This window comes from Rhipicephalus microplus, chromosome 6, assembly GCF_043290135.1.
Source record: "Rhipicephalus microplus isolate Deutch F79 chromosome 6, USDA_Rmic, whole genome shotgun sequence".
NCBI classification, from domain to species: Eukaryota; Metazoa; Arthropoda; class Arachnida; order Ixodida; family Ixodidae; genus Rhipicephalus; species Rhipicephalus microplus.
In genome coordinates this window covers 180,019,583-180,034,490 of record NC_134705.1, presented here as the reverse complement: position 1 = coordinate 180,034,490, position 14,908 = coordinate 180,019,583, and the positions used below count along the sequence as shown (strand labels likewise).

General features: G+C 43.7%; 2 protein-coding genes across 2 annotated transcripts; one reads left to right on the top strand and one right to left on the bottom strand.

Moving 5' to 3' along the window:
* The first annotated feature begins 722 nt into the window (after nucleotides 1-722).
* Nucleotides 723-6,504, top strand: LOC119167053 (proteasome subunit alpha type-6). Its single transcript, XM_037418466.2, has 7 exons — nucleotides 723-860; nucleotides 978-1,060; nucleotides 2,677-2,771; nucleotides 3,581-3,662; nucleotides 4,324-4,479; nucleotides 4,693-4,871; nucleotides 6,313-6,504. Exons 2-7 carry the CDS (start codon nucleotides 985-987, stop codon nucleotides 6,463-6,465), a joined length of 741 nt encoding a protein of 246 aa, XP_037274363.1. The 5' UTR covers nucleotides 723-860; nucleotides 978-984; the 3' UTR covers nucleotides 6,466-6,504.
* A 3,181-nt stretch (nucleotides 6,505-9,685) lies between these two features.
* SmD2 (small ribonucleoprotein particle protein SmD2) lies at nucleotides 9,686-14,701 on the bottom strand. The gene is made up of 3 exons (XM_037418467.2): nucleotides 14,512-14,701; nucleotides 14,242-14,418; nucleotides 9,686-10,008 (listed from the first exon to the last, which is right to left on the bottom strand). The coding sequence occupies exons 1-3, from the start codon at nucleotides 14,514-14,516 to the stop codon at nucleotides 9,834-9,836; spliced, it is 357 nt and encodes a 118-aa protein (XP_037274364.1). The 5' UTR covers nucleotides 14,517-14,701; the 3' UTR covers nucleotides 9,686-9,833.
* Nucleotides 14,702-14,908: the final 207 nt, after the last annotated feature.

The following is a 14,908-nucleotide window of genomic DNA, read 5'->3' as shown; positions in this document are numbered from 1 at the left end:
CCGCAGAGCCAGACATCAAGCACGGTCCCTGCATAATGCACACTAGCACAAAGTACTCGTGAAACCACGTGGAACGCCCGCAGAACACCTGGACCGCCGACGAAGCTCCCGTCGCAGTTGCCTACACTACCCTCTTCCCCATGTTAGCTGACAGTGCCTCCGACTCTAACGCTATGTTTTGGCCTAGCGGAGATATTGCGCAAGACTGCGCTTCTGGGTAAGAGAAACACAGCCCGCTTTTCACACCTTTTCAATCTAGCCACCCCACTCCAAGCCCGACACTGTTCATTAAAAAATATAGTGGCGCTAGTTGTAGATTGGTACAGAATCTAGCCACTGCACAAACTTTGACGCTACTTTTCATCGCAATCTACTGTTTAACTACGTCAACAAGCAGTTGTGTGAAAAAACAATATTGACTGCTAAATTCTTGTTTTTACAACATTTAAAAGCAAAAAAATAAAGCTATTGTCGCTTGCACAAAAAAACGACATCTACTTCTGTGGGTGATTGATGCTAATTTTTGAGATCACACTTTTGCATGGCAATATTTAAAAACGGTTTACATTATTACAAGCTATGATGTAACAAAATCAACACGCTTTTAAAGTTTTTTATATGCTTTTTCTGAAAAATAAACAAAATTTTGCCTACTTTACGAGACGTAAATGACGTCATCATCGCCATCTTTTAGATGTTTGACTTTGCTGAAATTGTAGACAAGCCGGAGCCAACGTCAGCCACAGCCAAAAACGGTCGCGTTTTCTCTTCCCGGTTGTACTCAAGCCTGTAGTTTTGGCATCCCTGGAATCGTTTTAGCATTGCTAGTAACGCCCTTCGCTTTTACTGACCGGCCAGTGGTGAGTAGCGATCAAAAAAGCGTAACATAGAGTCACTCTAGTAGACTTTCTTCCGCGCCTTGCTCTGCATGGAGGGAACTCGCAGTGAATTCTGACCCTCGAAATACTCAAATGCAGCGTCATCATGGCACGGGGAACGAGCGCCGGGTTTGACCGTCACATCACAATCTTCTCGCCTGAAGGAAGGCTGTACCAAGTAGGTGCGTAGACGACCTCTCTGCTCGCAACCGATCCCACCGGTAACCACGGAACTCTACCGCAGTTATTGCTTGTCAGAAGCCTGGAATACCGTTCGAGAAGTCTAAGCTTGGTTTGCGACACTTTACGCTCGTCTCTGCTTGTCTTTTTTTCTCATAATGGTAGTTATCTATAGTGCTCGCTCTTTTTTTCTCGTGACATGCTGGTAATTTTACATCGCGCACTTTTCGTTAGTTGAAAAAGTTACGTGCTCGAATATCGATAAAAACACGCTAGATAGACAGTGCTCATTCTTCGGGATCAAGATATAAATTATCTTGATTGTTTGTCTTCAAATGTACATTGCGCTGATGGGAGCGTACGATCTAAAGCCGGCATTACTCACATGGTTAAGTGATTTCGATGATGCCGCTGGAGCGTTAGGTCAACGGTTCTGTAACTGTTATTTTCGAATGAAGTTCACTAAATAAAGGTACGTGGCCCAGAGGTAGTGGTGGTAAACATCACTGCCCAGTAGTGCCAGATGTCCCGAATAAAGTTCGGTTGTGGACTAGCCAGAAAGCAGACTTCACAAAATGTCAGTAGATGAAAAAAAAAAAAAAAATCTTATGAAACTGAGAAGCTGTTGGCTTTCAAAAAGACCTTAACAGCGTCGCTGTTAAAAAAACGACAAAAAAAACTGCATGAAAACTGTTGTTTGAAGAAGCAGCACACAGAAGGGTACAAAAACACGCACTCATAAAGGACGCAAACTCAAGCGCTTGCGTCCTTTGTGTGTGCACATTTTTGTTATTGTATCCTCATAAAGTTTTCTGTCTGTCTGTCTGTCTGTCCTGTGCGCTGCTTCTTCAAAAGATCATGGCTCACCAACTAGCCCATCAGTACATGTGAAAAGACGTACTGTTAGTTGCAATGTAATGAAAATGAGACAGTTCAACAGAATCGTTGAGATTCCGACTCGAGAGGGTCCCTGAGAGGCTTTTTTGAAATCCCTTGAATGGTCACATTACAAATAGAGTAAACCAGTTTATGCAAAGCACGTTTTGTCGATGGAACCATGCACAATTAATGATTATCTTCTTACAAACCGTGCGTGTCAGCAGGGCAGTGCCGAAAAAGAAAGGGCATGTCCCCCTTTTTTTGAAATAGCGGTTCAATCGCAGAACGATTCTATTCCTTTCTTCTATGTCATTGGTCGGAGCGTCGACGGCTAAGGCAATTGAAGGTGGCTAATGGCGTGCCTCGACCATTGACAGACGGCTAACAGCGGCGAAATGCATAGGAAAAGGAAATGGATTGTTCCACGATTGCACCCTAGCTCTCCCAGCAGCAATGAAAAATGAGCTTACGTCCCCGTGTGCTCCCTCATCATTACTGGTGCCATTATAGGCAGTAATAGGCAAGCCGAAGGAGGAGAGCTAATGTTGCTGATGTCCGCAATGTTTTCCACAAAGCATGGCATCAACTGTGTTTGTGTCACTCCCGTCATTGTCTCTTGTCCCAACCACACATATTGACCAAGGTGTACACCCACCTATCCACTTGCCTTTTGACTAACTGGATCAAAAAAAAAAAAAAAAAAGGCGCATTTTCAATGTGTAATTCGTCGTCCGTGCAGAGTATGCTTTCAAGGCCATCAACCAGGGGGCGCTTACATCAATCGGAGTCAAGGGTGTCGACACAGCCGTGGTGGTCACACAGAAGAAAGTGCCGGTATGTCGTTTCACAATCCTTGTAGCGCGAATGGCCTCGGTATGGTGCCTTTGTTTTGTTTTCTTAAGCACTTTTGGGTCAATACAGGCCTAAAAACAAGGCTGACAACGCTCGAAACCCGCGCAAAATCAACTAACCAAGTCTCAAGTAATGTAAACTGCACAAATAATCGAAAATATTAATTGCAGTAATTTGCCCAAAATCTGATACATCCGGCTGACACCTACACAACACAACAGAGGGTGCAAGCATGATTGCCGAAAGAATTGCTGGGTCTCCTCTGCTATGCACTTACTCTGGTTTGTCGGTAGGAAAACAGCATTAAGCGCAGCAATTAGAACTACACCAAGTTCGAGACAAGAACAACATTAGTGGAGGATTTAGTACTGAATTAAAGGGACACTAAACAGCAAAACGAATTTTCGTGTATTAGTAAAGTACAATTTCACAATCCCAAATTCGCCACCAATACCGCGAGATGACGCTTAGTGAGAAAACGCACGAAAAGAAAATGCGGGTGGCAACTCCACCTTGAGATTCCTGCACCAAACACCGTGACATAAAAAATTTTAATGTGTTTACGGGGTCCTACGTAGCTTCCAATCAATAACAAGTACATTTAAACCATGATTTTCTATGCTCTTTTGAACTTTTGATATTGAAACATATGGCATTTGAGCTCTGTGAAGAAAGTTTGTCAATCTAAACCAGGTCATTATTCCTCTCTAGTGCCCATTTAACCACAGGATTAGTGTATGATTAGACTAGGAATGCCACTGCATTGAGCGCCGAATTTTTTTCTTCGCCAGGACAAGCTGCTGGAGCCTTCCAGCGTGACTCACCTGTACCAGCTGACCGAGGGAATCGGTTGTGTAATGACGGGAGTGGTCGGTGAGTCTGCCAAGGCCCTCATTGTCAGTGCCACGTTGTGTGCTGCTGCGGTAGCACAGACGCCTATGCAAAGTGTTCGCTAAAAGCCTGTCCCCCTCCCCCCCCCCCTTCCTGTGTGGCCGACGGCCAGTTTTTCTCTCTTACGTGAACTGACGTTGAGTGTGGAAACACGTCTAAGCCGTTTTCATTTCTTTCTGCACTGTACAGGGTTGTCTACATCAAAGGTGGATACCTTGTTAGTATTTAAGGTCTCATAGAAGCTGGTGTTTAACACGTATTCAGTAAAATTGTTATTGTGCTTATCAACACTATGATTAGGTGTCATCCAAAGGACATTACCCTTGTGAAGTACCCCTGTGAAGCACTTGCTGTTTTATAATTTCATTTCTGATGTCTCCATCTTTTTGCACTGCTTTATCACGGTCAACCAACAAGCCCAGTTTTGCATGCTATTGTTTTATATAGTAATCAATGTTTAACTATTTATATGCTCATTAATTACATCATTCAGGAAAAAGTGTTTACGGATTTAGTGGAAACCAGCTAGTACAGCTGTCTGTCACACATGAAGGGCAAGAGCGATAGTGTTCTGTGGGTGGAGCTGGAGTTTTTTTTGGTAGCGATGTACCTCCTACTAAATGTTTTACTTCATGTTGCGCAGCCGACGGCCAGTCCCAGGTGCAGCGAGCCCGCTACGAGGCGGCCAACTGGAAACACAAGTACGGCTATCCGATTCCGGTTGAGATGCTGTGTCGCCGCGTAGCCGACATATCGCAGGTGTACACGCAAAACGCTGAGATGAGGCCCCTTGGCTGCAGTGAGTGACTAAACCCTGAATTCAAACAGGCACTTGGCTTGAATTCGACTTGCCACCACCTTCAGTGCTGCACAAATGAGTTTCGAATGTGCTGCATTAGGCAGTGCCAAGGCAGCACGAACACGCTGCATTGAAGGCACTGGCAAGTCAAGGAGTGTTTATGAATGCAGGGGTAAGAGGCGCACATGCTTACGGCTAGCCTGTCCTTTGCAGGTATGATGTTGATTGCCTACGATCCCGAGCAAGGGCCGCAGCTTTACAAGGCGGATCCGGCCGGGTACTACTGCGGCTACCGGGCCACCAGCGTTGGCGTCAAACAGACGGAAGCCAACAGCTACCTCGAGAAGAAGTTCAAGAAACGCCAGGACTATGACTCCAGTGAAACTATACAGGTACAAGCCCCCTCGTGTGGCACATCAGCCGGTTTTTGCAGGATTTGATGTTTCATGCGGCGGGGTTGTGCTGAGTATGGGTAATCACTTGCAGTCGCGCGCCGCATGCCTCTGCAGCTGTCAGGGTTTCTTCCCTAAAAAGAGTGCATCGTTCAGCAGCAGTGTTGCATTTGCATAGGTCAATAGCGCCTATTCCATGTCTGTGTTGTAAACATTGTCACACATGTTTCGTTTGGAATACTGTTAGGCACAATGTTGATTAGAATGATAAATTCTCAAGAAAATATTGGGGATGTTGTTATTGCAATGTAAATGTGAAGAAAACAAAAAGTGGAAGACAAGATAATTTGCAGTGGGCAGGAACCAAACCTGCGACCTTTGAATAACACGTCTGACGCTGTGCCATCAGTCACCCACATGTCTACTTTATTTGGTATAGTATAGTATGTGCGTTTAAACCTGGGAGTGTAAGTCAACACCACTATTAGCCATGATGGTAAGTGTGAAACACCTTTTCTGCCTGTTGGCGTCACGTAGCACGTGATCTTATTAAGAGCTAACATTTAAACAATGATCCCTCGCGTGCTACCTGAAGGCGTCTAGTCTGCCAGAACAAGACCCTTTCTATGAATGAAGGAAAGAAGTGAACGTGTAACGGCTTGTTTTTCTTTATTATACACAATATTAGAAGATTAAGAATGATGCCAAGGAAAATACGGGTGATGTAGTATAAAGAAGGTATACGAGATATCAGCTAGCGGCAAGTTCCTTTTTGTCCACGCTTCTTCCCATTTATATTACAATTACTATTGCTAATAACATTCTATATACTTTCTGTGGCATAACTTGGTGTTGAGCAGTTTGCTAAGTATGGGTGCACTTCGTGAACGCGTGCTGAAACTCGGCATTCAGCTTGTTATACTTCATCAGCACAACAGATTAGAGTGGGGATAGATAATATACGTGAATGCCTGCCCTTCGCCTGTGAAACACAGTCATTTTAGCTGGTTCACACTTGAAATGCAAGTACCTTTTTCTCAGCTAGTGTAAATAATACGCATATGGAGAGTTAAGAGGTTTGTTCTTGCAACCTTAAACATTCGAACACTAATTTTGGTCAGCAAAGTGGACGACTCCAAAATCAAGCTTCAAGGTTTTTCTGCTATGCTGCATGTTGTACTGCCTTGGACTACTTTTAAACATGATTTCAAAAATATAAATTTTGCTGACTTGCATTGTAAAAGGATGCTTGAATTTTTTGGCATAATTACAGTTTCTTTTTGTTTAATTTCCACCAGGATCTAAACACGCATTCTTGCCAGTTGGCCCTTTGAAAGCACTGTTGGCACTTTGGCACCATTGTGACCTGCTATTGTAGATTAAAGCGATTTTTTTTTTCCTGCGAGTGTACACGGAGCTTTCTGTTGTGTTCTTTCAACAGCTTGCCCTGAGTGCCCTGTCGAGTGTTCTGTCGGCCGACCTGAAGCCATCGGAGCTGGAGGTGGGTGTCGTGTCCAAGGAGAACCCGAACTTCCGTGTGCTCACCGAGCAAGAGGTCGACGCGCACCTGATTGCCATCGCCGAGAGGGAGTGAAGTTTTTCAATAATAAAAAAGAAACGTCCAGTTCATTAATCGGTGTTTTTTTTTTGCTCTATCTCAGTCATTAAAATAAACACATGAAAACAAGTGCACAGTTCCTTCTGGTGTGAGTTATGAGACTGCCTGCAAAGGTGTCATTTTCGGACAGCTTAATTCTAAGGCTCTCAATGTTACACTGCAAGAAAGATAATGAATAACATGTTAAGTGTGAGGTGAGGCAATTAATGTTAATTAACATTCAATAAATTTTTGAATTATTCTGCAGCCAGTTTTCACATAAACAATCAAATCATAGGCTTTAAATGCATGCACAATTTATTTTTCGTTGTATTCATTTCAATCTAGGATAAGCAATACTTTGGTCATTGGCTTTCGATAGCGGCACGTCAACAGAGCCATTGAACATAGGAGTGCCTCCACACCGAAGTGGTCGGCCGCAGTCGTACGCAGCACATCCGAGGCTAAGGAACAGTGCAGCTGTTTTGCAGGAAGATAAATTCATCCTTTGTGCAATGTATCTAATGTTTTCGCCACAGGTCCAAAGAACTGTGAAAAACAAGTTACCATAAAAGCCCACGTATAGCCCGGGTTTTTTTTTTTTCTTCTAAATTTTAAGGTATGAAATTTCGGCCCCACATTGTATGCGGGTCCCAAAAATTTTCGACCGAAATTCAGCTTTGGTTCCGGCATAGTATGGTGCTATCATCATCGTCAAGTGTTTGTGCGCATCTACGTTCGGTGCTAAGTAGTGTTAGCTGCGGTAGCAGGCATTAGTCTTACAGACCCACGCGTGCAACAGTGATCAGTGGCCTTTGCTTGCACCCATAACGGCAGCCACAATTTCTCTCCTGCAATTTTACGCCGTCAGCACTGTGCAGGCAGTACTCGGCTGCTTTTAAAACAAAAGTTGTTGCAGCTGCGAAACCATTGGCAACTGTGCCACGGAGCGACGGTTCGGAGTCAACGAGCAGAGTGTTGACGGTTGGCTGAAGCAGAAGGACGCCCTCTTTGCTTGCAGCGGCCAGTGAAAAGTTTCCGCGGACTAAAAAATGGAGCGATTTTTTACATAGAAAGAGAACTTGCAGACTTTGTGCGGGAGCAGCGAGCTCTACTTCTCTCTGATAACGTCGAGCCGCTGCAAGCGAAGGCAAGGGAGATCACTCGAGACAAAGGCATTCCGCCGGAAGATTTCAAAGCAAGCAAGCATTGGGTGTCTCTAGTCATGCGCCGTCCTTTTTCAGCTGGGCCAGATCGGCAACGAGGATCAAACTCCGGTTTACCTGTATATATGCTCTCGGCGCTGACGGTGCATCAGATAGGCTCCAGGGCAAGTTATCATGCGATTGACTAAGAAAGAAAAAAACGCGGAAGACTGTAATGTTGTTCTGCACTGCAGACGGTTGCAAGCTACCATTCTACATGGTGTTCAAACGAAGACGCTGCTGAAAGGGGAGAAGTTCCCAAAAAATGTCGTTGTACATTGCCAGGTAGATGGATGAATCGCTAGTGCTTGACTGGATAAAGTCCGTGTGGTGTTGACGGCCCGGAGCACTGCTGGGGCTCCTTTCGATGCTTGTGCTCGACGGGTTTCGGTGTCACCTGACCGACTCCATAAAGCGACTACTGCGCGACTCCCACACCAAGCTCGTCGTCATCCCGGGAGGGATGACATCACATCTGCAGCAGCTTGATGTGTGCCTTAATATGCCATTTAAGGACCACGTCAAGCACCAGTACGCGCAGTGGATGAGGTCCACAGAACCACTAGTGATCCTTGCCAGACGGCTGAAACGGGTTTTGCCAGCGATGCTGTGCTTGTGGATAGTCGAGGCTTGGGCCTGCATTCCCGGGGCGCTTGTTTGCCGCGCATTAAAAAAAAAATGCTTCATCTCAAACGTGCTTGATGGCACTGAGGATGATGTGCTGTGGGATAACATTTGTGAACGAGCATTGACAGAGGAGCTTGTGGCGAACCTAGTTTATTTACATAGTCTTAATTATAAAGAGCTCAATTAGCTTGCTCAATTAGCTCATAGCTTGGCCTAACTGGCTTGACTAAGCATATTCGTGCAATGCTGAGTGATGTCGTAGGTAAGCAAGATTTTTGATTGCACATTGCAGCACAATGAAAAGCTTAACAGCTTTGCTGTAAAATTTTACTTCATTGTTTTGTTTCTGTAATTGGCAAAATGTGGTATCTATGCACATGGATTCGTTTTGTTAGAAGAAAATAACAAGCACTGCCAAGCGCAGTTGATCTCTCTGGCACGGTAACGTGTTGCAGACACTCTGCCCCCGCAACTTCAAAAAAGGTCGGCCACAAGTTGATGTTGGAAATGAGGGCTCTCGGGAATGCACATGGCCAAGGCAACTGAATGATTAACTCCCTTGACCAGTGAGACAGCACCTTTGCTACGGCACTGCACATTCCCAGTCTCGGATGCCTCTGTTGGGCCAATGAGGAGCCGCTAAAGTTAGTCCCACGTATCGTATTGCCACTGAGAAAAAATGAACTGTTGTGAAAGCCTACTTTGCGAATAGAATGTGCTACACTCCGTTAAAACCTAAGCAAAAAGCTCCTGCCATAAATCCGCAGCTTGCCTTCCCTTTACCTGTGAAAGGCAGTCATATTAGCTGGCTTATACTCTGAAACGCAAGTACCCGTTTTCTCAGCAAGTGAAAATAATACGCATATTGAGAGCTGAAGGTTTGTTGTTGCTACCTTAAATGTTACATTTTGCTGAGCAGCCAATGTCAGAATCTTTGACGAAATTTACCAGGATGTTCAGGTCTCTGACCCGAAACCAGCAACACAAACGAGTCTGTATGTGAAAGTGGACTCATCGCGAGTCGAGGAGTGCTTGATGTCAAGAAAATAAGAGCCCTACTAGATGGGGAGATACAAATTATCTGTGGGAGGTACAGTGACGGCTGTAAGTGGAGCCATCATTTTTTTAGCTATCTTAGCAATTGGCAAACGTGCTAAACCTCGAAAAAAAAAAAACGGAAAAGCCCACACACATATTGTCAGAACACAAAATGTGAGTAGTAACAGCCACCCTGTTCTACTTTTCATGTTTGGTACGTTAGGTGGCTCTCGTTGTTGCCTTATAACACTAATTCAAGCTTTCTCGTAAAGCTGCTACAACACGCGAGATGCCCTTGTCTCCGTATGTAGCGCGGCAGATAAATGCAGTAAGTACTTTGAACAGGCTTACCAGTTTCGTAGACGTGTTCTTTAATGATCACAAGCAAAGACCGTGCCTGCAGCAATGACTTGAATTGTATGTTCCTCACAAATAGAACAAAGATGCGTTAGATGTTGCGAAAAATGATGTAGCGTGATACACCACGCTCCTTATTCACGATTTGGTGGCAGCCAGTGGGTTCTTGAGGACCAGGATGACGGAGTCCCCCCGGAGGAACATTTTGGAGATGTAGCGGTCCTTGTTGACAGGGTTGTTCTTCTTGGACTTCCCCGTCTTGGGAATCTCAGTCCACATCTCCTTGACGTTCTCCAAAACCATGTTGCAATGCCTGCATCAGTGATACGATGACATGTTTAAAGGGCCACCAGAGAAAAAAAAACATTTTTTTCTCATATTCGTAAATCACTCTTTGACAAATCCCAAATCGTCATGCTTGCCACGAGAAGATGAAAGAAGAAACTTGGTAAGCGAGAAAACGCGCTAAAAGAAAATGCGGGCAGAAATTCTACCTGGAAATTCTCACAGCAAACTTTGCAATGTCGTAAATTTTGATGGCACTTACTAGATCCTACGCAATTCCTCATTGGTAAAAACGAAGTACATTATCTACCCTATTTAACATACCAAGTTTCAGAAAATTTCCTTGGGGCAGTGCCACCAAAGTACTAAAAATGAATTGAAATTCATGTCAATTTCAGTGTGAATTTTTCAAATTAAACATTGACCTTGATGTGCTCGTCTATCAATACAAACCTACTTTGATGAAATTGAAGAGACTAGAGTTTTTAGAGTACAGTTTATGACGATGGATTGTTTCACTTTAGTCTCTCTTCAAAAGGGTACCAACACAAAAATATTCCAGAGCCGTTGTTTTGCAGCAAATAAAAAGACAAGCCCTCTAGAGTTTAGAAAATGTGCAAGTAAATGTGAGCGTGTCCTGAAAATTTAATCACATTTTCAAATGCTTCTTTCGGTTCCCAATATGCTCTTATGTCACAACAAAGACCTGCTTGTCACATTATCACAGAGAACACTCAACATTTTCCCGGCCAATACGCTCTGTGGTGCGCTTGTGATGCACGAGCAGCCGCTTGGTAGTTTTGGATAACGGATGAAATCCCAAGTGGCCATACCAGTGCCTGAAGTCAGTAGAACTGACACTGTAGCGCGATGGCATGCTAGAGTGTCATGTGAAAATTGACCTTAAAATCAAAATGAAATATTTTATCAGCATTTGCTGAACATCACACTTGCCCGGAGCAATCCCCATAGAGGATATTTGTATGGCGCAGTAAACTCAGCCTCAAAAATTGGTGTCAGTACACTTTTAACGTAATAAACAATGTCCGTATGGAAAATCAGCCACACTTTCACACACAGCCAGCGTGTACAACTACCTCCATACTAGAGCCCAGCTGCTATGAAAGTAAAATGTCTAGCTTTCGGATCAAAATGTGCAGCTTCCATGCAATATACTTTACTCTGCATTAAAAATCCAAAGTGTTTTAGGAGAGCATTTCCAAAATTATTAAAACACAGGTTATCAGAGAAAGAGAAAACATTTATTTGAAGGCTAATACTGACTTTACATGGCGCACTGTTGATTGCAATTAAGCTTGATTGGTATTGAATTTTTCAACAGTGATTGGCTTGCTTCTGCAGCTTGCACAAAGGAGCCAATCAAGATCAAGCAATTCATCAGGATAAAACCTGATAGCAATCAAAGGTGTAAGAAATGCATGCTGTACTAACAGCAGCTTCGGTTACGCTAGGCAGTTCGATCAACAATAGAGTGAAAGCTTTCAAAAGTTACACCTTTCCACAAAATCTCCAATTGCCCTATCCAATGATGGAAGCAATATTTTGATTTTTTTGGAGCAGATTACGAAGCAAAAAAAAATGCTTGGTTGGAGCAACTATTGACGTTTTCAGAGCAGATGGCAAAATATTCCGAACGACTCCTGGAGGTTGAAGCATCATCTGAGCTTCTTATAAACATGAAGACTTATCAAACATACAGCACATACAATAATCACTTGAAATAGCATGAAACATATAAATAAGCAGATTAATAGTCACTAAACACTAAGTAAGATGAGCTAACTACATTTGAATAACAAAACTTGTGGCATATATCATATAAAGGCGATAAAGCTGAGCACCGAATTTTAAAAGCAGCCATTGCCACGTGTAACTATTGCCGATGCAACAGTCTATAATCGGTACGAGTACTGCATGTTACTTCCATATTTCACCAAAACAGCCAGCCTTGAAAATTGTAAAAGTACAAGTTAAATGAGCTATAGACTTGTAATGCCATTCTTTGTGACATGAATGAGCTCAAAGCTGATGAAGTAATAAATGTGATCATTCACGCTTCGAAGTCGTCACAGGAGCAGTTAGTAATCATTATGATGCTGAACTGAACTCACACACATTTCAGAAAAACAGTCAGTCAGTCAGACATATACATATATATATATATAGATATATATATCATCTTTTTCACTACAATATATATATTCACAATGTTAGCAGATGTAGCATGTAGATGTCAATATGCTTGTATACGGCCAGCTTTTGTTTAGGCTCAATAAATGGTAACAAGATAGAAATTCACTGTTTTTCGTTTCCCAGCTCCATTTTGGAGCAGTTACTGACAAAAATCACAGTTTGGAGCAGCACTTCCACCACTGCCTATCCCACATTAGTCCAAGGAAACATACGGTTATTACTAGTCCAAAACCTTGGTTTAGGTGCTCCTTTGCTGGCCCTCATTATAATGCTCTATGTTACGAATTTGTACAGCCAGAATGCACACATGCGGGCATATACGTATTTCACAATTTCGACAAGTCCCTTGACGGTTTTCAGGTACTCCACACCAACATTTCAGGCGGATTAGTAACACATTATTTCAAGGTTCTGGTGGGTTCGATTTCATGGGGTGTAGAGCACTCAAGTAGCAAGCAAGAGTCATTATATAAGAAGGGTGTGTTAATTCTTCCAACAACCGGGATAATTGTTCATAAAAATTTCTCCCGACAGTCGCCTCCCATTGGCTATCACTTGTCACGTGACTAACTGCCGGGCAAATTTTTTTTATTATTCTCCCGGCAACCGGGAGAACTTGACCTAAGCTAACCTAACCCACGCTAGGCCACACCTGTCCAGTCTGTCCCGCAGCTTGTTTGTCTGTAGCCTAGAATACATGGCTCATACCCACTCTGGAGGATTGACCAAGAGAACATATAGTCTCGTATGGACATTAACTGCACTATTGCTTGCAACAAAAAAAAAAAAAAGGGAAAAAAGTTGTAAAATGAAGACAGTATATGCCAGTTCTTCCTCTTCTCTCCCTCCCCCCGGCAGTTAGTCACGTGACATATGAGAGCCAATCGGCAAAACGTGGTTTCTATGCACAGGGATTCATTATTTGTTTCAAGAAGATAACAAGCACTGCCAAGCACAGCTGATCTCCCTGCACAGTAACGTGTTGCAGACACTCTGCCCCCGTAACTTCAAAAAAGGTCGGCCACAAGTTGATGTTGGAAATGAGGGCTCTCGGGAATGCACATGGCCAAGGCAAATGAATGATTAACTCCCACGACCAGTGCGACGGCATATTTGCTACGGCACTGCACATTCCCAGTCTCGGATGCCTCTGTTGGGCCAATGAGGAGCCGCTAAAGTCAGTCCCACATATCGTATTGCCACTGAGGAAAAATAAACTGTTGTGAAAGCCTACTTTGCGAATAGGAATAGAATGTGCTACACTCTGTTAAAACCTAAGCAAAAAGCTCCTGCCATAAATCCGCAGCTTGCCTGCCCTTTACCTGTGAAAGGCAGTCATGTTAGCTGGCTTATACTCCGAAACGGAAGTACCTGTTTTCTCAGCAAGTGAAAATAATACGCATATTGAGCGCTGAAGGTTTGTTGCTGCTATCTTAAATGTTACATTTTGCTGAGCAGCCAATGTCAGAATCTTTTGACGAAATTTATCAGGATGTTCAAGTCTCTGACCCGAAACCAGCGACACAAACGAGTCTGTATGTGAAAGTTGACTTATTGCGAGTCGAGGAATGCTTGATGTCAAGAAAATAAGAGCCCTACTAGATGGGGAGATACAAATTATCTGTGGGAGATACAGTGATGACTGTAAGTGGAGCCATCATTTTTTTAGCTATCTTAGCAATTGACAAACGTGCTAAACCTCGAAAAAAAAAAAGAAAAAGCCCACAACTGCCGGGAGAAATTTTTTGAACAATTATCCCGGTTGCCGGGAGAATAGACACTGCGATATGGGGTAGCATCGTGGAAAGATTTGAGGGATTTCGAGAAAGCATTGACTGTACCACACTGCCGACAACGTTCAGTCAGCGCTCGACTATATGATCACAACTTGAACGGTATATGTATAGTACGCGTAGCTAACACGCGTGTGGGTTTGCGCATCAGAAACGAAGCAACACGAGAATCCAGAACGAGCCGCTAGGCAGTTTACTCAGCTAGGACGTCCCGCGACAGAATTACGTCAAAGAAAAAAAATAAGAGGGGTCACCTGTCAAAGGCTTTCACTCGCCCCAAGAGCTTCTTGTTGTTCCGGCAGTTGATGAGCACTTGGGTGTTGTTTTTCACGGACTGAGTCAACACCGACAGGGGTCCGGTGTTGAATTCCTCCTCTTCCCTTTTCGCCAACTCCTCCGGAGTCATTTCACTCTTCGGTTTCTGCAAGAGCCTGGCGGAAGGGTTCGAACACACAGAGATCGTAAGATTTGGGCAGTGGAATTTCAGGACTATTCGAGCGAAATGAAAGGGAAAGAACACTCACGACATGTTGGTAGTGTGGCAAGCGGCAACTAGGACTTCAACGATGCCGTGAAAAAGACGAGTGGGCGTAAAGTAGCTCGGACGTTGGTTGAATGGCGACACTCGCCGAAAAACGCACACGCTACGATACTTCTGGTGTGGTAAAAACAACGACGACAATCACTACTACGCTTACAATGCGACCGGCGCACGTTTACGAACGCTAGAAAGTCGCTTTGATTTGGCTTGGTTACGGTCGCGAAGGAGTGGCTATGGTGCAGCCAGTTTTTTTTATTCTTGACACCTAAGAACTAAAGCACGACCTCCGAGACTTGAATGTAAAACAAATATCTCATTTTGCTCTAACTTTGTATGAAACCTAATGTCAAAAGTAAACTATCGTGAGCCATGACAGGTGA